This window comes from Protopterus annectens, chromosome 5.part1, assembly GCF_019279795.1.
Source record: "Protopterus annectens isolate FY-2018-M chromosome 5.part1, PAN1.0, whole genome shotgun sequence".
Classification (NCBI taxonomy): Eukaryota; Metazoa; Chordata; order Ceratodontiformes; family Protopteridae; genus Protopterus; species Protopterus annectens.
This window is the reverse complement of record NC_056736.1, coordinates 710,806,803-710,830,201: the sequence shown is the minus strand read 5'-3', so window position 1 is coordinate 710,830,201 and position 23,399 is coordinate 710,806,803. Positions and strand designations below refer to the sequence as shown.

General features: G+C 41.5%; 1 protein-coding gene across 2 annotated transcripts in view; it reads right to left on the bottom strand.

Annotated features, from left to right (window-relative positions):
- The window catches only part of INTS4 (integrator complex subunit 4), a 1,189,969-nt gene that overhangs the window by 337,408 nt on the left and 829,162 nt on the right, over positions 1 to 23,399 (bottom strand). For both annotated transcript variants that reach the window (XM_044073339.1, XM_044073340.1), the window contains exons 16-17: positions 9,520 to 9,613; positions 5,786 to 5,866 (exon numbers count right to left, since the gene is read on the bottom strand). In XM_044073339.1, coding sequence (XP_043929274.1) covers positions 5,786 to 5,866; positions 9,520 to 9,613 — 175 coding nt within the window. The remainder of the gene's footprint in view (positions 1 to 5,785; positions 5,867 to 9,519; positions 9,614 to 23,399) is intronic.

Here is a 23,399-nt window from a genome sequence, read left to right as displayed (position 1 = left end):
CATTCCGGACCGGTTTCGGAAGAGAGGGGCTCACCCAATGGGGCATCTTGAGGCTTAGGGTCTCTACGCTTCTGTGGAATCGTCTGTGCAGAGATGGATACTGGTACTTCAGGGGATGGAATGCTTGGATCCAACAGTGATGATGTCCATAGGGGCAGAGCTCTCCTCATGGCTGCGAAAGCCCCCCTCTCATAATCTGAAGAGACTCCTGGTTCCAAGGTATCGGAAGGACTTCCCGGCACAATAGGAGTTGGCTCTGAAGCCGAGGTAGGAGCCAAACTCACCTGAGCCAAAGCCCCAAGAGGCAAGTTCAGCACTGAAAAAGTTTCGGTCCGACTGTCCTCCCCGGACTAGACCAGTGAATGTCGGCTCCTAGACACCTCAAACAGCACCGAGGTAGTCAGAGTGGCCGGAACCGAACAGCCTGAAACAGGTCTCCGCTCCGACAGTTCCACCACTATCCGTTCCATGCATTCAGACTCCGAAACTATTGGTGGGGTCGGAGGAGGAATCGAAGACAGGGGAATGAGTCCAGTCGGTTCTGAACTTCTCTGAGATAGCGCTGACAAAAGTTTGGCTAGCGCCAGTGTCCTAAGTAATCTCTGCACCACGCAATTCACATCATAGTCAGACAGGGTTTTGGAGGATCGAGAGGATGGAGCGGATGCTACAGATTGTAAAAGAGGTGACCTGAGCATTGGAAAGACCAGCTCCAAGACATTGGAGTGGCTCCAAACTTGAAATGTCATCGGATCCGAAACAGGTAGAACCGAGGTAGAAGGTCTGTCTTGGTTAGATTTTTTTGTCGCCGTCGGGAGACACTCTACGCAGTTTAGTTGATGGCTCCGACGTCCCTGAAGAGGTAGAAGAAGATTGTTTGGAGGCTTTGTCATGAGTGGAAGGAGACTTAGAAGGACTTTGATCCTTTTCCATGGCGCGCGCGCACACACACACACACACACACACACACACACACACACACACCTTCAATTTAAATGGGTGAGAAAGGCTTTCTAACTAAGACAAGCCTTAATTAAGCTAGTAGGAAATAAAACACACACAATTCTCTGATACAGTAACGGTAATGGAACGAACTAAGTTACCTCAATCCAATAACTACTGCTAGATAGCCGAGCACTTAAAACTCTAAATATAATACTATATGGAAGGCACACACATATTAAAGCTATTTAAAAACTATCTAAACTATTTCAACTATTTAACTCTACAAGCTAAATATCACTGCAAACAGGATATCACTGCAAAAGGGACAGGGAATGCAAAGGCCTAACAATGATGGCCCAAGAAATAGAACCATTCACTAATTTAGATGAAGGATCTCTCCTACCCTGGGTAAGGGTGTTCAGAGAAATGTAAGTTTAAAGTATGAGATTAGCTTTAGTACAGCTGCCTCATAAGTAGCCTGAAGGAACTGAACAGAGTATCTTTTTCAAAGCAAAAGCATCACAGATGACTTAGTTTTTTTTAACTGGCACAAAGACAAAGGAAGCAATCAGAAATCACATCTTGCAAAAAGAATTTACAAAATGATTATTAGCTCCCAAACAAATGCAGTGGCTGGAATTACTAGATATTGGCAAAAAGAGATGGGGTAAAAAAACAGATCAGGATAAGTGAAGGCAGTTCTGCTTAGTTCCTAAGAATGCAACAAATCAAGGGGATTTATATGATTTGGTTGAAAGTACCTCTAAAACATTTTTACACAAAGTATGTTATCTATACCTTCCATTAAACTACTGGTGATGTAGCTGACAGACATACATGGCTACATATATAAATGTGGTTCTCTTAACATGTCTAAAATGGAGGTGTAAGAGCTTCTTGACAACCCATGTCTGTAAAGAGTGTAGTTAATGCCTGCCCTGTACATTAGTTAGCGGGGTGGGGGGGAGGCAAAGGAGCAACAACCCCAGGAGCCTGAGGATGTCAAAGGTATAAGAGAGGATTCACTGACAAGTAAAAAGAAAAATGATTTTTCATGTAAACGTATTCCCCAGATGTGATCTAGGGATGACAGCGCTGATCTGATGTTTTATTGGGTTTTCCTCTTTTCTTAATATGTCCTATTATCAACAGAAGTTTACAATTAATATCAGTCAAGTCAAAAAGAATTAGGAAATAATGGGAAATGCAGAAAAGGGAAAAGACAGTGTTATATGTGATATTTTGGGTCTATGTTGCTTGATTGAAATTTCACAATCTCAATCAAGCAACAACGAAACCCATTAAAGCAAAAGTACACTAGATCGAAAGTGCACTTTCGCAAAAGCTGGTTCTCCGAACCAGAAAAAAAACAAAACAAAACTGCTTTAAACAGTATTTTGCAGGGGGGCAAGCTCCCCTGCACCGCGCCCCCTAAATGGACTCCGAGATTGCACTACAGTGTGGAAAAGGATATAATTCCTTATCCCCACTATAATGTGCGTCAGAGAACCAGCTTTTGCGAAAGTGCACTTTTGATTTAGTGCACTTTCACTTAAATGGGCTCGATTTTCTGGCTGTCGAAAAAGTGAGTTTTCGACAATCAGAAGTAGACCCAATATTTTAACTTGGAGTAATTAAAAGTGACTATTTTTAACAGCTCAAGTTACTTTCAGTAATGATTAAATTACTGGCAAAAGCTAACAGAACTGCATTCTCGGAAAGCAACTTAAAAAAAACCCCACAAATTGCAGCAATTAGAATCAAAGTAGATTAGTTATGCCCATTTGATACATTTCAAAAAAACTGCCATCTTATCCACTCTTGCACTCAGGAAAAAGTGCTCCCACCATTTTTCCTACACCCATAATTCATAAAGGACTAAACAACCAAAAATATGTTTCAAATACAACTTAAAAAAACAAAAAAATAAAATGATAAAATACCACCAAGACCACCGATCCAAGAAGTAGGCGAATTTAATGAAACACTTAGCGCCTCGGCTTAGACAGCCTTCCAAGAGTAAAAACACTACAAAATACTGTTTGCTTATATACAGCATATTGCACAAAACAATTAATCAATTAAGCATACAATATAAATCACATACTTCCAATTACATTCTTTATTGAGTCCCTGAGGCTCCAAAGTACCATACTTTAAAATCAGCAGGCTTTTTTTAAAAGTTTGTTTTTTAAAGACACACATTCACCTATGCCAACTTGCAATTTTTCCAAGACACAACCCCTAAGAGAATCAGGGTTAGCGTTGTGTGCAAATGACTCCCAAGAGGACTCTCTAATTTTTTATTTTTTATGTCCCTAATATGTTCCTACAACCAGACCCTAAAACTCCTATGTTTCCCCTATGTAAAACGTCTTACATCCACATCTCAGCACATACACGAACCCCTCCGTGTTACAACTGTATTCATGCATAGCTGTAAACTTGATGCCATTAATATAGGGAAAAGAGCTTACTACATATTGACAGACTTAACAGCCATCACATGGAACGGTGCCTTTATTTATGCTTAAGCTCTGACTGACTAACATCTGGTAAACAAAACTGGTTATGTACCAGAATGTCAGACACATTTGTAGCTCTTTTATATGCAATACTCACAAAATCAGGTAGTATAGAGTTCAACATTTTATCCCTTAGGAGTATAGGCCACAAGCTGTGTGCTTTTTTAACTATTTCCTCAGTTATAACATTATAAGTTGTCACTCAGAAAACTTTCTTCTGCTCTCCATTGTTCACAGCTGTATTGGTAGACTTATTTCCACCAATACAAACATTATATTTCCAACTAGCACAGACATAATGAGAATCTCCCTGAGAGTTAACAGAATAAGTCATGTTCATAATTTTTTGTTTAGCTTCCCTGACCAGCTGGACATCATAGCCTCTTCTAATAAACATTTTTTCTGCTTCAGCTATCTCTAAATCAAAGCTCATATCAAGGCTACATAGCCTATGAATTCGTAAGAATTCACTGTAGGGCAGTACCTTGACCAAATGTTTGGGGTGACAAGTATTCTCATATAAAAATAAATTTCTATGTTCAAATTTCCTATGGAGACTAGTAGTAAATCTATCTAGGCTTATATCCAAAAATTCACTTGTGAGCCAAGCTGTATACCATCAAAGCTTAAGCCCATAGTATTAGCTTGTAAGTCATTAACAAACCCAAGGGCTTCTGTCTGGCTTACTTGACATAAAAAAATAAGATCAATAAATCTAAAATATAAAATAACTTTTGATCTAAAAATATATATTTCAGTTTGAATTCTGGAAAAAATATGAATTTAGTAGCAGAGCACTGTTGATCTTTAACAGGAAAGAAATGACCAACGTGAAAAATGAAATTATGAGAAGCAATTGATCCACAAAGGAAATATAGGCCAAGCTTTACTTCAGTCAAGGTACAAAATGAAGGGTGATAAAGACAGTTACACCTTCTTCATCCAGGCAGTTCTCTGAAGTCACCAATAACGGGAGACCCTCAAAAAGTAGGAAAAGGCAGACCATGAAGCTCTGCTATGACAAAGCTTGTTTAGCAGCTCCATTTAGAAGCTAGATTGGAGTTGTACAGAACAATGCCACAATGATCTAGTATCCAGAAAGGATCTGAATGGAGATTTATACTTCCTAAGGTATCTAATGTATGCTATCTGATACTTAGCTTGCATTATGGACTACAAACACAGTCACTGATGTGCCGTGCCTCTACAGAAGGAAATACATAACTGCAAGATGATGTGGATTTCTACTGTATCACCATCAAGGGATAAGACATACAAATAAAGCAAACCAGAGCAAACGACATTGGTTTTCACCAAAGTTTTCTACTGCAAATAAGGACTGTGAAAAAATGGACATAACAATGAATTACATGCAATTATTTTAATAGAATATCTCATACCACAATCTCAGCCAAGTCAGTTCATAAAACTGTCTTTTTTTAGAATTCATTTATGGAACACAGAATAGAAGTGGAAAGTTTAAGACTGATATAGTAGGTTCTAAATAGTTATTTTCCCACTAACTCCGAATGTCTGCCTGAAGACTATCCTACAGCACAGACGCAAGTCATGTGTCTACAATACTAATGAGCGAGGTTCAAGAATGTACCTTGACAGCGGTATGCAACAGCTAGTAGGAACGCAGGATAGACTGCAAGCCTGCTCTCCTTTAGGCTAATACATCATACTGTTGACACTTGGCAGGCACCAGGAATGCTGTTGATTAGCACTATGTTACTTAGGAGGAGAGAGGTGGGAGGACACCAGGGCACTTACATTCGGCACATGACTGTATTATTCAGGCCCACTGTATGCCATTACCTAAAGATGAAGCAGGAGCTCTCGACAGGTGAGACTGCACCGACTGGTGCCCTCCAGTCATCTCAGCCATCTATTTTCACTTTGCACTGTCTGATATCTGTATTTAATCAGCCTTCAGACTATGCTCTTCATGAAGCTGGAAGGGCTGCTCAGTACAGTTAGTCTACAGTAAGGTGGAAAAAGAATAACATTGTGGTACAAAGATTATAGATGTTCAAGCAATCAAAGGGTTCGGTTGAACTGTACATTACTGGTGAATATCTGCTTGATGTCCATCTGGTACCTCAAAAACAACAAGCTTCTGTCACTTTAAAAAGCACATTTTTTACAATGCCCAGTGTTCACATGTCACAGAGCCAATCACTCTGATCAGTCAAGATTGGGTTACCACATAACACCTTGATAAACTTTCTTAAAGGCAGTTGTTTTATGCAACAGCTTATTGAAAGTGCTGAACTGGAAGAAACTGTTTGGAAGATAATGACATTTCTCACCTCCTTGGATGCACCATACACCACAGCATTTTGTTTCAAGTAAAGTGGGGCAGCAACATTCCACAGTTTTTCTTGCAGAGCCTGAAAAATAAAATGTCTATTAAATTTCCTTAAAAGAACGTGCTGTGTTCTAGTATATACATTAGTGGAAGACACCAGATATCTCAGCATTGTTAAACATTAACAACTTTAAGGCCATTTGTTTGGTATTTTGCAGGTAATTACAACTCTATACAGAGCTTTTGTTTCCAGACATCAATGAAACTGGGATTTCCCAGGTAAATACTTCTAGTCAGTAGCAATAAAATAAAACTGATCTACACTAAAACACCTTCAAGTGCCACGATAAAACACATCAACATCAGTTGTGACACCTGGATAAAACTTTTACCCTGGTAAGTACCAGTCCAAGGAAACTAAGTTAAGTGGCTGATCTGAATGGTAAAAATCAACACCTCTATATAAGGTAGAGGGAACCATTATGTAACACAAGGTATGAACACCTTTCATGTCACTCTCATTGCCCAACAAGGACAAGCAGATGCAATAATGCCTTAACGAGGCATACTTAGCTGACAGCATGGCTGCCAACCTCTTCAAAGATGAAGGTACTTGAGATCCATAAGAAACAGATCAAGGAAGAGTGTTGTTGTAGAAATCTAACCACAAAGTAAGAAATGCCTGTTAACTGTTACCAAGTCCTCCAATCGTACAAGGAACTTACAAAGGCACAGTTCCCAAGATAAAAACAAGATTATTTAATCACAGCTAATGTTTGGCCCCCTCAGTGTTAGATTGCAATTAAATATTATAGTTGGTGAGATTCTACTTCCTTAACATATATTTTTGCCTTTTCTTCCCAAATATGATCATGAACTACAGCAGTGGAAGTGTGTATGCCCTAAAGATTCCATGGAGGGTCACTGCCTTCTTCATTTAACTACTCCTCATCCATGCCAGATTAGCACCGAGGCTGACCAAGGGGGAATTAAGCTAGTACAGATGTTTGTAAGGAACTTACCAAAAAGGTAGATGTTCAAAGTATGTCTATTGTTACAACAGCCTTTACACTTGGGACTCTGAAGTCCTCACACACAGCTGACTTTCGGGGCTCTGTACCTTTCCCCCTCTAGTCTAGGGGGATATCCTCCCACCTACATGACTGCACATCTGAAGAATAAGAGGGGTGCCTGCCTGCATTACCTTTAGTTCTTCCTTACCCTGGGACCTCTGGCTGATTCAGAGCACAGACTGCATAGATGAACTAGATAAGCAGAACTGCCCCCATGTATGGCTGTCTAACAAACTTCTAGAAGTCTCTGAAGCAAATAATATCTATGGGGATGCCTTGTTCTCAAAACACATTTCCAAAATTTGGAACTCAATTCCCCACCCCATTCTTTGAACAGCTAACCCCTCCAAATTCAAAATTCTTCTCAAGCCGCATTTGACTAAAAACTGGCTATGCTCCTGCTCAACCCCTCAGTAATTTTTTAGCAGTGTTCATCCTATATTATTACTCCCTAATGTTTATTTCCCTGTCTCTTTCCCTTGGAACCTATTTCCAGCTTATCACTGTATATTTTTATTCTAACTGTTTAATTTGGTGAGGCTTCCATCCCACCCCTTAAGTATTAGATGATGTATTGAATGAGTTACAAGTGGACTAATTTTTCCAGAATCTTTTCTATGGTAGGGAGAATAGAAATTGGCCAGAAGTCTGAGGGACTGGATTTCTTAGGGAGAGGTTCTACAATGACATTTTTTCCAGATATTATGCATAACGTTAAGCTGAATAACAATATCTCAGATGTGCTGGAAAAGGAGATGAAACAGAACCTCTTCCCGCAAGGGTTAAGCCAGGATAATCTAAATTAGCCTTTTCTTAAAAGAAGAAAGCCTGAACCTTGGCTTCTTCCCCAAGCCTACAGCTCTAGCCAGAGCATCAATGCTGTCAACAATAGAGTGAACAGGTCATACAGTAGCCAACTGCAGAAAGGGTCTTAAGTCAACTTTACATACTTAGACTTTGGAGAAGGGTGAAAAAATTCCAGTGTCTGATCCCCTTGGGGGGACTGTAGTTTGGACAGATGATACTAACAAGTGATGAATCAATTACTTAATATGCCAGAAAAGGCCATCACCTTGCCCACACTGCTTAAAGCTTTAAACTACTTTGGTCTTTCGGATCTCAGCTGGACTAATGAGATCATGTACAGACCCAGTCCAAGGATGGCTAGACAGGATTTTACCACATTCAGCCAGGAGACTGTAGAGGGCATTAGCCTTCTTGAGAGCCAAGGGAACAAATATAAAGTGCTTCTAGACTGCAAAACTGACATCTTTAAGGACTAATTTGATGACTAGGATGACAGAAGACTCCTCCTCCTTACAGTGGCAGTCATTAGAACATTTGTGATGTAAGGGATGGGGGCCCACAAGCTAAGCCATAATGGACTTCATGAAATAATGGTGCTTCCAATGCTGGGATTGATGGGGGGGGGGGGGGATGAATCTGCTGCAGCAAATTTCAACGTCTTTTTTGATCTCCAAGACAAAGACGCTGGCTCATATGCCAAGTCAGAGGACAAACATAGATTCTACTCCTTGTTGGTCAAGCAGGAAAATGTAACACAAGAGGACCTTAAAGCTCCTTTTGGAATGGATTCACTATCACGATGGTATGGACGATGCTGATCATCATTATCCTCCACCTTTTCATACTGCTTCAGCATTGGCCTGGGACTGCACATGGAAAGATTCCACCAATCAGTGTGCTGGGTACTCTAAACCAATAGTATTGTTGCTTAACAGACAATAAGAAGCATAACATAACACATAAAACTATAACAGGTGCAGATTTCATCAGTACAATATCACACTAACAGTTGAAGTATCTCTTCTTAACTATAACAAACACTTAACATCCTAGGTTGGAGTGAGTCATTATGCCATTCTTGTCTATGGACTGAGTGCTCCATCTTTTCTAGTAAGTCATAAATAAGATATTATCACTCTTGCTTTTCATGCCTTCTAGGGTTACTGCAAAGTATTACTAGTCTGTTCTGGGTAGACAGGCTCGGGTTGCTTCCAGAATTATTAGTAATTACAAGTAAGAGAATCCATCCCAATTCCGTTAAACTCTTTGGACCCAGTAAATGTACCAGTATACCCATTTACTTAAATTTCTTTGCCATTAATTATGAGAAAGGAATTAATACTCCAATGTCCTCTAACTCATCAGTCATTAGCTTCACTGCACACACATTCTGAGATTTCCAGTTTCTCTTAAAAATCTTTAAAGAAGCAGCCATTAGCACAAATACCAATTTTTCTTGATTTTTAGTAAAGCCCTGGACGTTATCTAGAAAAACAAAGGTGTTAAAAGGAATTGGGTGGTGAAAATCATAACCACAATTTGTTAAATCTTTTCTTTGAAAGACTGCAACAATGGGCACATCCAAAAATATGTAATAAATTACTTCTTATCCCTTCCCAACATACCAAGATAAAAATATAGTGGATGGTGTGCTAAAGTTCCAAAACCAGTAACCACTGTAGTAAAGCACACCAGGAGGACCACCGTGTTAAATTCAAACAAAAATTTTAACTTAACAGTTGATAAAACACAATAAAAATTAACGCTTAACATTTCATTGTGTTTTAATCTTACACAGAAACTTCATCAGATGTGAGCATACCATACCATCACTGCGGGTGCAGTGCTTACTTACTTTCATAAGGAGCAACTGACAGCGTAGGTAGGTTGCAGAGAAGTCTGCCATGCCTGCAAGTTCTGACTGAAGTACACCTAGTCTTTGGAGATCACTGAAAAGACAAAATTAAGCAACATTTTAAACAAACAGAATCAATGCATCTACTGTAACATTACAAATAAAGCCTGTACCTCCAGTGTCACAAAGGTAAAGCAAAACTTTTTTTTGTCAATTCAAAAAATACTTCAAATTTTATTTTTTTTCTTGAAGTCTGCCATTGTTTAAAAAATATATTATATATAAAAATATATATAAATATAAAAAAAAACACACACACACACACGCAGGTCCCTATCATTTAATCTAGTTTCAGAAACTCGAAATTTATAAGGTCGAGGCCATATAAGAGTTTTTGAACTCAAAGCCTTTGAATGGAGATTGTGGTACAGTGCAGATCGGGAAATTTACCCTTTTCCTCATTGAAGTGCGATCTCGCAGTTGGCATATATAATTTGCAGGGGGTGTGGGGGCACAGGGGGACTTACCCCTCCTGCAAAAATGTAAAGAAATAGGTAGATTTTTTTTTGATCTTCGAGTTTTCAGAAATTATCATATGATATCGACCATATGAATTCTGAGTTTCTGAAAACTCAGTCATCTGACATAGACCCATATATATATATATATATATATATATATATATATATATATATATATATATATATATACATATATAGACACACACACAGATTATACATATATATGTGTGTGTGTACATATATTATAAAATATCATATCTTGCACACTGAAATGAGTCCGATATCTCATTTCACTGAGCAGCTTAAAGTAACACCAAAAGCAGAAATACGTTTACTGCAAACCTGTTGCAACATACATGGATATCTGTAGGAACAGTATATTGCTAAGCCTTACCTACTGACTTGAATCAATGCAGACACTACAGGAAAGTGTACCATGACAGGGTCATGGATATTTCATATATTATCCATGATGGGTGGTTGGTCTTCTTTGGACTCAAGGATGAAATAACACCTCTTACACACCATATGAATTAAAAACAAACAAAACCAACTCTAATATACCTAGTTTACTAGAAAAAATATATATATACATTAGTGGGACACAGCTAACACAAACATAACAGTTTTGCTAAAACTTCAGTATGAATAGTGCAGTCAAAAAGTAACTGCTAAATAGCAAAACAATCATGTGGTTAACAAAAACCTTTCTATTCATATTAACATTAAAAGAACTGCTGTTCACAAATACAAAACAAAAAAAGAAGTTATGTACTTACCCTAATGTTCCATCTGTGTAGCAGATTTTCATTCTACAACTGTTGGGTGCAGATCCAGTCCTCGGATCCAACTCGGTTGTTAACAGCTCATGGCCACCGAAAAGCCCTCGAGCTCCTCCCTTACTCATAATGCACCAGCCCCTAACATACAACAAGAGATCTTGTTTGCTGTTTTACATAAAGTAGAAAGAACCACTATAAAAATACTAACAGAATAAGCCATATCTGGAGTTCAACATGAAGGACAGTGGCGGCCTTACAATCCCTTGTTCTTCCAGAAATCCATTTTGAAAAAAGTTGAGGACTGGTGAGTGGGAAGCTGGGGAAGATTGAAAATAAACAACACAGATGGAATGCTGTAGTAAATATATAACTTCTTTACCTGATGTTGTCAATTTTCATTCATTACTCAACTGTTGGGACAGAGTCCCCAGCTACCTAAAATCCTGGGAGGACTCTGAGGAAGGATATTTCTAAGCACAATTGAGCCAAAGGCTGTTCTTCCCCTCAAGACCAGATCCAGTTTGTAATGAGTGATAAAGGTACGGGGATTGGCCCAGGTTGCGGTCGCACATATGTCGTCCATGGAAGTCCTACACTGAAACAATGACGTGACGTTGCCATGGACCTAGGTGAATTGGCTCTTAACGGTTTTGGTAAGGTTAAACCCAACTTGGAGACAAATGATACGCAATCTGTCAGCCAACTGACTATAAAGTTACTTTTGCAACTGATTTGCCCCAAAACACAAATAATTGATCTGTCTACCTAATTTCATTTTAAGTAAATAAAAACCATAATTATCTGTGAACATCTAATAACTGCAACATATATTCACCTTTGTTTGCAAACTTAGGAAAGAAAACTGGCAGACTTACGAAGGAAAGAAGCGTTGGTACGTAATGTTAGTCAATCCTTATGAAAAAACAAGTAGGGAGGTTTAAGAACAATGCTTGAAGTTCCGAAATTCTTCTAGCAAAGTAACGGCCACTAAAAAAGTTTTCCAGGTCAGGAATTTAAGATCACATTTAGCTGCTAGCTTAAAGGGCAAAAGAATTAAGGCCTGCAGTACCAAATTTAAATCCTATGATGGAGCAGGATCTTTATATGGAGATCTTAGCAGGAGGGTTCCTCTCAAAAAGGCTTTACAAAGCTTACATGAAACCAAAGAATAATTTTCAAATCCAGAATGAAAAATTGAGATTGCTGCCAACTGAATTCGAACAGCTTAGGAGGTAGCTCCCTTGTTAAAAACTGTTGCCAAAAATTCAAGTACACTTTGTACAATGGCTGAGAAGAGGTCAATGTGTTTCTGCTGTGCCAAAACAGGAACCTCTTCCATTTACTTCTGTAAAGTTTTCTTGTAGAAGCCTTATGGGAAGATAAGTATGTGATGGACAGGGGAAGAGAACATTGCTTTTCTGGCTGTCAAAGGAATTGGAGAAACCACACTGTTAGCTTGAAATTTGAGACATCTGGGTGAATCATGCCTGTCGGGTAAGACAGGAGGTCTGGAATCAGATCCATGGTGGGTAAAGAAGGTGAGGTTAAAGGAAGGGGAACCAAATCTGTCGAGGCCAGTAAGGTGCAATGAGTATGACTTTGCTCTTCAACCAGGCAGCTTTCTGCAGGAATATGGGAATTAGGGGAATTGGGGGTAGGCATAGAGAAGACCAGGGGACCAATCATGAAGAAGAGTGTCCCTTGGTGATTCCCCCAGTGGGGGGATAAGGGCAAAGAAGCTGCTGCACTTATTTAGGGGAGATGCAAAAAGACTGCAGCAAGGCTGGCCCCTCTAATGGAAAATCATATCTGTCACTTTCCTGTTAAGAGACCACTCATGAGGTAGTAGAATGGACCTGCTCAGTTTGTTTGCTATCACATTGGACTCCCCTGAAATGTGCACTGCTATCAGAAAGTGGTTGGAAGAAATTACCCATTGCCACACAATGAGGGCTTCTTAACACAAGCGGTAAGACCTGGTTCCCCCTTGTTTGCTGATGCACCAAACTACTGACATGTCTGTCTGGATCGCAACTGTCCCGAAAGGGAGACAGCCTTTGAATGCCTCCAAAGCTAAGAGCACTGCTCTCTTTTCCAGAAAAGTGATGCGTGTGTTGGCCTCTTCGGGGGACCAAGTACCTTGGACCATTATCCTCAGGAAGTGCCCTTCCCACCCAATCTGGGATGCATCTGTGGTCACTATAGTCTTGGACTGAGGGCAAATGAAAGGACAGCCTTGAAGAACCTGATCTAATTGAATCCACCACCAAAGGTATGTCTTACATGCCTAAATGATTCTTATTTGTGCTGACATGCATATGCATTGATAAAGAATCGACCACTGTGTTTCTTGCAGCCATTGATGACTTCTCATATGAAATCTTGCTAGAGGAACTAAAATTATGGCTGCTGACATTGACCCCCAAGGCTTGCAGAATCAACAGAGCTGAAATTTTGGTACAGCAAATTATTTTCCTGCTGTGGAATCTGACCGTCTGTACTCTTGAGAGAGGAAGAGAAGCTGTCACTGATACCACGTTGAACACTGCACCTATGAATTCCAATGTCTGAGTCAGTTGGAATTGAGACTTGTTGTAATTTATGGTTATCCCCAGATGAGAACAAGCCCAGAGTACCTAATCTCTTGCTCTTATTAGTAGATCTTGGTTGGGGTGGTAACGAGCCTGTCATCTAAGTATGGAAACACTTGGAATCCCTGCAGTCTCAAGTGAGCTGCTACCACTGCCATGCATTTGGTGAAAATCCTGGGGGCTGTGGTGAGGCCAAAGGTCAATGCTCTGAACTGACAGTGACTGGCACCTATTCGGAAGTATAAATACCTTTTGGATTGTCCGTTCATTTTTCTGTAATTGTACACATACTGAAGGTCTATTGAGCACATCCAGTCTTCCTTGCCCAAAAAGGGCAAAATGGACTGAAACATGACCATCCGAAACTGTGCATGTCAAACTGACTTGTTCAAGTCGCTGAGATCCAAAACTGGTCTTCAATCCCATGTTTTCTTTGGCATTAAAAAGAATCTTGAGTAAATTCCGGACTCTATCTGGTCTGGTGGGACCTCTTGGATGACTCTTTATTCTAGCAGCTTTAATATTTTTAGTGCTGCTGCATTCTTCTGATTGGGTGGAACATTGGGACATTTGCATACAGATGGGGATGGGAGGGAAAAAGAAATTACATAACCTCTGAAAATAATCCTCTGCACCCGAGTATCTTTTGTTATGTCTAGCCAGGCTCTCTGGTGCAGGGATAATTGACCCCCAATTGCCTCCAGAGGGGGACACTCAGGCCTCCTTTCAGGAGCGCTGAAAGGGTCTATTGGAAAAAGAATGTCTGGACCGGACCCTTGCTTCTGCAGGGACATTGTCGCCCATTTGAGTTCTCCCATCTGCCCTTGAGGGAACTATCCCCACATGGATCTTCGAAAGGACCCTGGGACTTCCTGAACTACATTTTCTGACTACCTTGTTCATTTCTAGAAAAAGATCTTTGAGGTGTTGAAAAACATACCCCCACTGCAGACAATGTCTCTGAATTTTTCAGACCTGGAGAGTGTGTCCTTCACTTTTGGACCAAACAACAAATGGCCGTCAAATGGTGCACTGATGAACGATGACTTGAAGTGCTCCGCAAAAATCACACAAGCGCATCCAAGTATGTCTCCTGATGGAAATGCCTGAACCTGCAGCCCTTGAGGCACCTTCAACTGCATGTGAGATAAGCCTTGTGGAAAATTTTAAACAGACTGAAGGGTAACCAACAGAGGCCACAGAAGACTAAGCCTCAGTAGTAGTGGTCCCCAAAAGGGATTTTGAAAGCTCCTTGGCCAAGTCCCTTTGTAGTCTTGTAAGGTGCATTAACTAATTCAACAACCTAAGAGCGAAGGTCGCTGAAGTATACACATGCTTCACAAATCTGTCCAATGCCCTAGACTCCCTGTTAGGGGGACGGACAGAGGAACTTTGCTCAGCAAGTTCCTTCTTGGTGGCTGCTGCCATAACCATAGCATCTATGGGTACCCCCTTACTCCAGAACCCTCCACCTACAGTTGGAGCCAGAATCCAATCTGGTCTCTTGGGAATTGGCTTAAGTGATTCATGTTCCTTCCACTCCTGCCTAGAGATCAAGTCAATGAGCTCATCAGTGAGAGGAGCAACCCAGGAGGTAGATGGGCCAACTCCAAAGGTTTCCAGGAATATTGATTCATCTGGGGAAGGATTAATGGAGGACCAACCACCTCCCTGCTTAAGGATCTCAAGGATGCCTCTGAATGAGACGTCTTCAGAAGTTGATCTTGGGGACCCTTCTTCATCGAAATCAGTATCCTTGGTGGCTGACTCCTGAGGAGAGTCCAAGCACCTTCTCTTGCACTTCCTCTTCCTAGGGATTTCTTCAGTGGGATGCTCCAGTTAAGTATTAGAATAGATTGTAAACTCCTGCTGGGTGACCTGGAGACTTTAAGCTGGCTGTCTCTGTGGGGTGAAATGATGTGGCTCAAGGAGCAGAGACATCTGAGAAGCTGAGGGAAGATCCAAGGGGGAAGGACCCATCCTTTCTGCTGCAGCAGAGAACATTCTCTTCACTACCTCAAAGGCAGAATGCTCTGGGGAGAAGGAAAACAACAGAGCTGAGAAGCCAGGCTTCTGGCCCATTGTTTCCCTCTGCCCCAAAGGCAATCAACCTGAGGTGGAAGTGGGAGCCAAGATGTCCAATGCCAAGGCTCCGAGGGGCAGAGACAGCTCCGAAAACTTCAAAGTCAACTCCAACACCTCAGATTCGACAGGGGAGCGTCGTCTCCAAGAGTCATCTGGCTCCGACAACATCAGTGATGGCATGCTCACAGACTCCTCCTGATCTGAACCAGATGGATCTGGAAGGCTCTGATCCAGGGGCTCCAAAACAATCGGTCGGATCAGAGAAGGAGATGTTATTGGCAGAGTGGCAGAAGGACAGGCTTCCTGACCAGAAGGGGTAGGAGCCAAAAGAGCTCCCAAATCTTCGCCAAGAGGAAGATCCTCATCATCCTATCCACATCAGCTTCAGTCAGACTTCTGGAAGATCAAGATCAAGAGGAGGTTAAGGATGGTGGCTTTGAATGTCGAAGTTCCAAGAAAGGAGATGGAACTTTGGAAGGTACTGGGTCAACAGTAGGAGAGGACCCAGTCCTAGATAAGGCTGTCAGATCCAAAGCGCTTGGATCTGAAGAGGAAGGTGTCAGATCCAATACTAAAACCATAGAAGCTGTCTTCGGATTCGATTTGTGTTTTTTCTTAGGAGTCTCCAAGGAAGGAGGAGTCGATGAACCTGACAATTTAGGAGATTTGGTAAAAGTTTCCTTAGTCTTGGATATGGAGGGTTGAGCTGCAGCAAAAGCTTCAGAAAATGATGTAGGGAGTAACCCTTTTAATATCAACTTATTCTTTTGATCAGCAATAGCCCGTGGATTACATTTTTGAAATATTTGGCAGTTAACTTTAATATGACCCAGGCTCAAAGAATAAATGCATGGAGTATGCACATATGGCAATGGCAACATATGCCCACACTTCTGACATTTCTTAAATCCCCAAGGGCCTTTTCTGATATCCTGAAATATATAGATTTACAGAAAAAGGAAAAGAAAATCTCTCTTTTTTTTCTTTTAAGACAGTGAGGGCGAAAAAAAGGGAAAGAAGTGTCAACAATGGTACTTAGAATACACAAAACTGTGTAGAAATTTGAAAATGGGTAATGATGAATACCAACAATGTTAAGAAGATTACACCTAGTGTAAGAAAAGGGAGTATGTATAAAGTATTTAGGAAGTTAAATACAGAAAAAATGTATCTTTTCAGAAATATTGCTTGAGAGCTGAAGGCGACTACATCTGATTCGCAAAAGCAGCAAATGAGATCTGAGGTATGTTAGGGGCTGGTGCATTATGGGTAAGGGAAGACCTCGAGAGCTCTTTGGTGGCCACAAGCTAATGTAACAGCAGAGTCGGATCAGATCCGAACCCAACAGTTGAGGGATGAATGAAAACTGACATCAAATCAAGTATTTTAATTTAGGGAGATCTTGTGCTGCTTCTCTTGACTGAATGTCTTCTGTTTGTTTAGTGAGATCAAATTATCTTCTTCTGGTGAAAGATGAAAGTTCAAGCTTGAGGCCGATTTGATGCTGTGGCTGTTTTACTACCCTGTGTTTCACGATGGCAGACAGAATGGGGGAAGAATGAAGAGAATGTGGTTTTTGAAGAGGTAAAAGAAAGCAAGGTTAAGATAAAGTCAGCGGCCTGACCTGAAAATGTTGATAATGCTTAACTCAAAAGACGTCAGTACTACAGTAAAAGGATACACACATGAAAGGCACTTGTCGGGGCCGTCATTTGGATACACTACATGTTTAGATGCAAGTGAAGTTGAGTATGATTTATTTTATTTATTTGCTTGAGCAATATGATGCCATGTTTACACTAAAGTAAAAAACACAAAGTATGCGACAAAGATAACTGAAAGAAAAGGACAGCTGTTTTTTATTGCTAATGATCAGTTATACTGAAACATAAAATGACAAGAAAAAAAACTGAGATTGCCTGGAGAACCAGAAGGTCAGGAAGAGGTAAAACTGCTTGGATTTTTGTTGGCATAAAGGGAGATACTGGAAACTAAGAAAGCTGTCATTCCTAGATGAGCCGAAGTATGGGTAGCCAGGGATGATACTGGTTCATTTTGTGACTTGGTATGAAAAGGAGCAAGTTTTAAGGGAATTGTGGCAACTAGGAAAGAGATGTACTGTGGAAGGGCACCCAGTACTTGTGATGATTTTTCCGAGGTCTCTTAGCAATACAGATTATAAGATAATGAGGCAATAACATAATTTGGGTCTCCTACACATGACCGAAATTCCACAAAGCCGATTCCCATATGGCCGAGACTATACGATCGACTTTTGGAATTTCGATCATGCAGAACAGGCATCTCCATATAGTGCGGAATGGGAAGATTTCCATCTTCCCCACTGTAGTGCGAGTTCGGACTTGGTATATTTAAATTGCAGGGGGTGTGGGGGGTGCAGGGGGGCTTGCCCCCTGCTAGCAATGTGGAGGTAAGTTTTTTTTTTTTTTTTAATGATGTTCGAAATTCCAAAAGTCGACCATGTGGTCTCGGCCATATGGGAATCGGCTTTTTGGAATTTCGATCATCTACAGTAGACCCCATAATTTATAATACAGAAATTTAAATGCAGACCGATATTCCTGGTGGTTTCTTCTGACAGCATGCAGAAGTTTACTACTGCAAAATCGATGAATAAACTGCATGAACTGTTGCAATTACTTGATAACGAGAAAGAAGAAAAGGAATAGCTTAGCTCTTCTAAAGGGACAGTCTCACCAAAATATAGGTTCATAGGTGTGTACTAGGCCAATGGCCCTGGAGCCTTTACAAGCCTAGCCCATAGGATTACCCTGGCAACATGCCACCCAACCTTAGTTCCCAGTGCCTCTGTCAAAGAGCGCCACTGGAGTGATCCCCAGGGTGAATTTTCTATTTCCCATCTACTCATCAAGATTTCTCCTGAAGACGGACAGTGAGGTGCTCTGCTTCACATGTATGGGAAGTCTATTCCAGAGCATTGGCAGTCTCTTGGTTATTAACCTGTCCCTCCAGCATGTTCTGTTGATTGTGGTAATGAGGTTGAGGTTTCTGGAGCATGTGGTGCGGAGGGATTGGGATTTCTTTAGATGTAGCATTTCTAACAAAGCTGGGTCAGACAAGGCTTTGTAAGTCAAGCAGAGATTGCCTCTAAGTAGGCGATATGAGACAGAGAACAGTTGGAGTTTTCCCTATAGGACAAGTGTTTAAGGTCTAGGATTCTCTTTGTGAGGTACTTTTGTGGCCTCTCCAGTTGCTGCAGGTGTCCAGTGCAGTACATGCCAAATGGGGCATTATACTCGATGACTGGTCTAATGAGGGAAGAGTAGAGGGAGACAATGACCTATTTCTTTCTAGATGCAAAATCCTTTGCAATGAGATGTGCCACAGAGAAGGCCTTTCTGACCACAGTGGCAATGTGGTGGTCAAAAGAGAGGTTGCTGTCAACCTGTGTTCCCAGATCTCTTATAACGCCTTCTGTGTTCAGTGGACTACCATCGATGTAGAGATTCAAGGGAACTGGGTTTTTCCCCAAGGGGGATGGCAGCACATTTTTTGGCACTGACCTTAAGGCCATGGTTCTGACACCAGTCGGTCTCAGTGAGGCCTTTCTGTAGGATGCCAACATCACTTGGGGAGTTAATAGCAGCTCTGAACTTGCAATCATCTGCGAACTTTGTCAGCCAGAGTCGCTTCGTGTTGGCCTGGACTTCAGAGAAGTAGATACCAAACAGGAGAGGACCCAGGACCGAACCCTGTGGGACTCCACTCGTGACTGGTCTGCAGTCTGACTTGAAGTCAGCTACTTTCACACTGTGGGTTCTATCTGTGAGCCAGTTTGCAAATCCACCTAGTGATATAGGAGTTGATGCCTAGCTTTGTGAGTTTTTCTATGATTCCTGAGTGGGGAATGGTATCAAAGGCCTTGGCCAGATCAAGGTAGGCTGTATGAACAACCTTGCCTTCATCCACAGCTCTGGTGACCGACTCAAAGAAGTCGACCATGTTGAGCAGGCAGGCATGACCTTGCCTTCACAAAACCAAACTGTGTGGGATCCAGAGTTTGCAGATTCCCTATATCCTTGTTTATTAGGTCCATGATGATGCGTTCCATAGCTTTGCATATCAGACTCGTCAGGCTAATGGGGCGATAGTTCCCAGGGTCTGAAGTTGCTCCTCCTTTTGTGGACAGGGATGACTGTAGCAGTGTGCCATTTGGTAGGGACAAAGCCTGAGGTGAGGCTGTGATTGAACAGGGCACACAGGTGAGGTGTCAATTCACTTTGTAGTTCATGTAGAACACAGCCAGGGATATTGTCAGGTCCCATAGAAGCTGTATTCTTGGCCTTGGACAGTGCTGTTTTAATCTGTGCAGCAGTAATACTGGGTGCCTGGCAAACTACTGGTACTTTGACTGGTCCTTTGGGGGGGGGGGGTAAAGCTGGCACTGAATCTGTCAGCCAGTATATTGGCAATATCTGTTGGCTCAGTATAGCAGGTACCATTGTGCAGTAGCTCAGGGCAAATCTGAGTATTGCTGTGGAGATTCTTTACATAACTAGATAAGGCCTTGTTGTTGCCTTTACTATCTGCTGCAATTCTGTTTTCAGAGCTAGCTTTAGAGGATTTGATGAGGGATCTCAACTTTTTGCTGATGCTGGTAAGGGAGTTTTTCCAGTCTTGGGACTTAACATATTCCGCATCAGTTTCCGCCTCCTGTTGTAGAGTTTGTTTATGGCAGGGGACCACCAGATTGGCTTCCTCTTTTTGGAGGAGAGCGTCTTGGTTCTATTGGGTATGGCGAGATCCATGCATTTCTGTGTGTGTTCATACAGTGCCACTGGTGTATGATTCGGTGGTCATGTAACTATTCTCCATTTGCATGGGTGCCGTGAAGTTAGCCACCTCTGTTTTTAGGAGCCCAAAGTTAGCTTTGGAGAAGTTTTTCATGGTGGTTACCTTTGCGGTTGTGGGGATGTGGATTTCCAAGGTGATTAGTTTGTGGTTGGATCTAACAAGGGAGTAGTTGACTATTGATGTACAGCAACGGTCGCCCATGTTAATGACCAGGTCAAGAATGTTGCTACCTCTAGTGGAGGTAAGAACGAGTTGGTCCATGGCATTGGAATTAATAAATTCCAGGAAACGTTGGGCAAGTGTATTGGTACATGAGTAGATTTCACAGTTAATGGAGGGCAGTTGAAGTTGCCCAGTATTAGAGTGTTAGATTGGACCCTAATACTCTCCAGGGTGCTTAAGAACGTGGAGTGCGAGTCTTGGGACATGGTTGGGGACCTATAGCAGGCTATGACCTGAATCGGTGTCTTACCCAATGTTAGCTGCACCTGATGTATCTCAAATGCGTTATGTTGGGCTACCAGGCTAGAGGTGTGCACATTTTTTTTATGAATATGGAAACACCACTGCCTTTGGCACTTCGGTCCAGGTTCTGGGGCTGAAAGATGTGGAATGAGTTATAGCCTGGTAGTGCAGGGGTGCTTTCACCTTGAACCAGGTCTCTGTTGCAGCACAAATGTCGATGTTCTCCATTTTAAGGAGTGTTTCAAGCGAATGCATTTTGAGATTTAACTTCTAGCGTTGAGCAGCATGACCCTCAGATTGCATTTTTCTGTAGCTGTTATGGTGGTAATTTGGTCTTTGGAACACCGCCTAAAAAAGGCACTACAGGGGTGGCAAGAGCCTTGGCTAGTATCCGGAAGCCCAGGGGAGAGAGATGCAGGCCATCTCTGGCAAAGCATCCAGGTCTGTTAATCATGTCATCCCAAGCAGACAGATACTGGATCCCCTTAGAATGACATCAGAAACTTAGCCAATTGTTGAAATTAATCATTTTCTGCTTGTACTGTGGTATCATTCTAGGTGATGGTAGGATGCTGCTCAGGGCTATGGTCATACCCGCCTGGGCTACATAATCTGAGAGCTCCTCCATGTCTCTTTTCATGTAGTCCAGGAAGGTACATCTCAGGTCATTCACACTCACATGTACAATGACAGAGTCATACTTGTACCTATTGTTGTGGGATCTGAGTGCATGCGTTATGCGGCAGATCCTGGCGCCTAACAGGCAGCTGACTGTTACTTTCTCCTTATTCAACCTAGTGAGTGGGACATCAGTGTGCCACACTATTGAGTCACCTATGACTAGTGTGTTGGGCATGCTGTTTTGCCTTAGGGGCTTTGGTTGAGTGGCACACCGTTTAGGAGAGTTATGTGCCTCTTGATTACTGTTGTGTTGTGGTGGTCGAGTGCGCTTCTGCCTTGGAGATCTCTGCTGTTTTGGTAGATTTTTGCTGAGAGCCTCCACAAAGGTGGGTGTGTGGTTTGTGTTTTTATGTGAAGGCAGTGCTGGTGTGTATTCTGGAGGGCTGTGTGTTCCATGTGGTGTGGTGCAAGTATTGACCTTCTCCTATGGACCAGCTATTCCTGTCTTGGCTGGAGAGTGTGTGGCTTCCAATTGGGATATACAAGTGCATCTCTCACAAGTCTGAGTGTTGCAAGTATGGAAGTTATGGGCAACCAGGAAGAACAGAGTAAGAAAAACAGAACAGAGAGAGAGAATACTCATTTACTGGTAAGCGCTGGACAGAGAGGTCATACTGATCTACTTGACCAAATTGCTGGCCAACATTCAGTATACAATCCCTGAGAAAGAGACCACATTATTAAAAATAAACCACTACTATTAATTCCAAACAGTATAGACACATATGCAGTCAATTTAATAAAAAGGTGCTATGTTAGAAATTGAAAAGGGATGTCAGGTTCATAATATATTCCCTTCAATGTGAACTGTAATAGTTTTTTTAAATGTTTGTAGAATACAGGAAGGGAAAATAAGAGACGGTGGCTGCCATTAGCCAAGATAAAGTTATAGTTGTAAATATGTTTTTCATTTTACATAGAGTAACGCTATCCTGGAGTTGAGGGAAAGATGCCACTGTGGACAATCCTGGGCACATGAGAAGACAATATGCACAAAGCTTTCTTGGCACTAGCTTAAATGGATACTGCCAGTCCAAAAGGGAGCAAATTCAATGGGGAGAGAGCTGGTCCTCAAGTAAAAAATAGTCTGCCAGCTCTTGTCTCCCACTTTTTATTTTAATTTCTCCAAACCTTTTCGGTTTCTAATACCATGACGGGAATATGATTAAAGATCATGAAATTAGTACTACTTCACTCTTTGATGTCAGCCAAAACTGCTCTTTGCAGCACCCGCAACTGTGCCCAGTAATGACTCCTCCTGCAATTTGTATGGAGTTACATGTATTGGTAACATTTAAATAGGACTGTAGACTCTTTTTTTATAAGACCCGTTGCTCCTACTACTATTGGAACTATCTGGGTATCTTTCTTTTACATTGCTTTGTTTTGTGCTTGCAAATCCTGATATTTTATGATTTTGTCTCTCTCTGTATTCAGGACACTGTAGTCACTGGGTGTGGCGATTTCAATGATCGATGCTACTTTTGTCTTCTTTTCCTGGACCACTATATCTGGTTTTCTAGCACCTATCTTTTGAACTGTTGGTAATGTGTGATCCTATGTGATGTTGACCATCATTTTCTATGATGTTTTGTGGCTCATACTTCGTGTTTTTTAGCCACTTCAGTACCATAATGTTTGCACAATCCCTAGTGCAATAGTCTCACCACATTATTATGCCTTTCAGTATACAGTCCTTCTGCCATTAATATGTCTCAACCAGTAACGAGGTGTGCAACTGGTTCCAATTCTGTTTCACAAAACCTACATTTGCCCGTTTCTCCCTCATGTTCAATGGACTTTGTAAACCAACGTGTATGTAAGCCCACTATCTTGGGCTGCCAGTATTAGCCTTTCATCACTTGGTTTAAATTCACCTCTCCTTAACCATTCCTGTGTTCGTTCCTAATCAATATGAG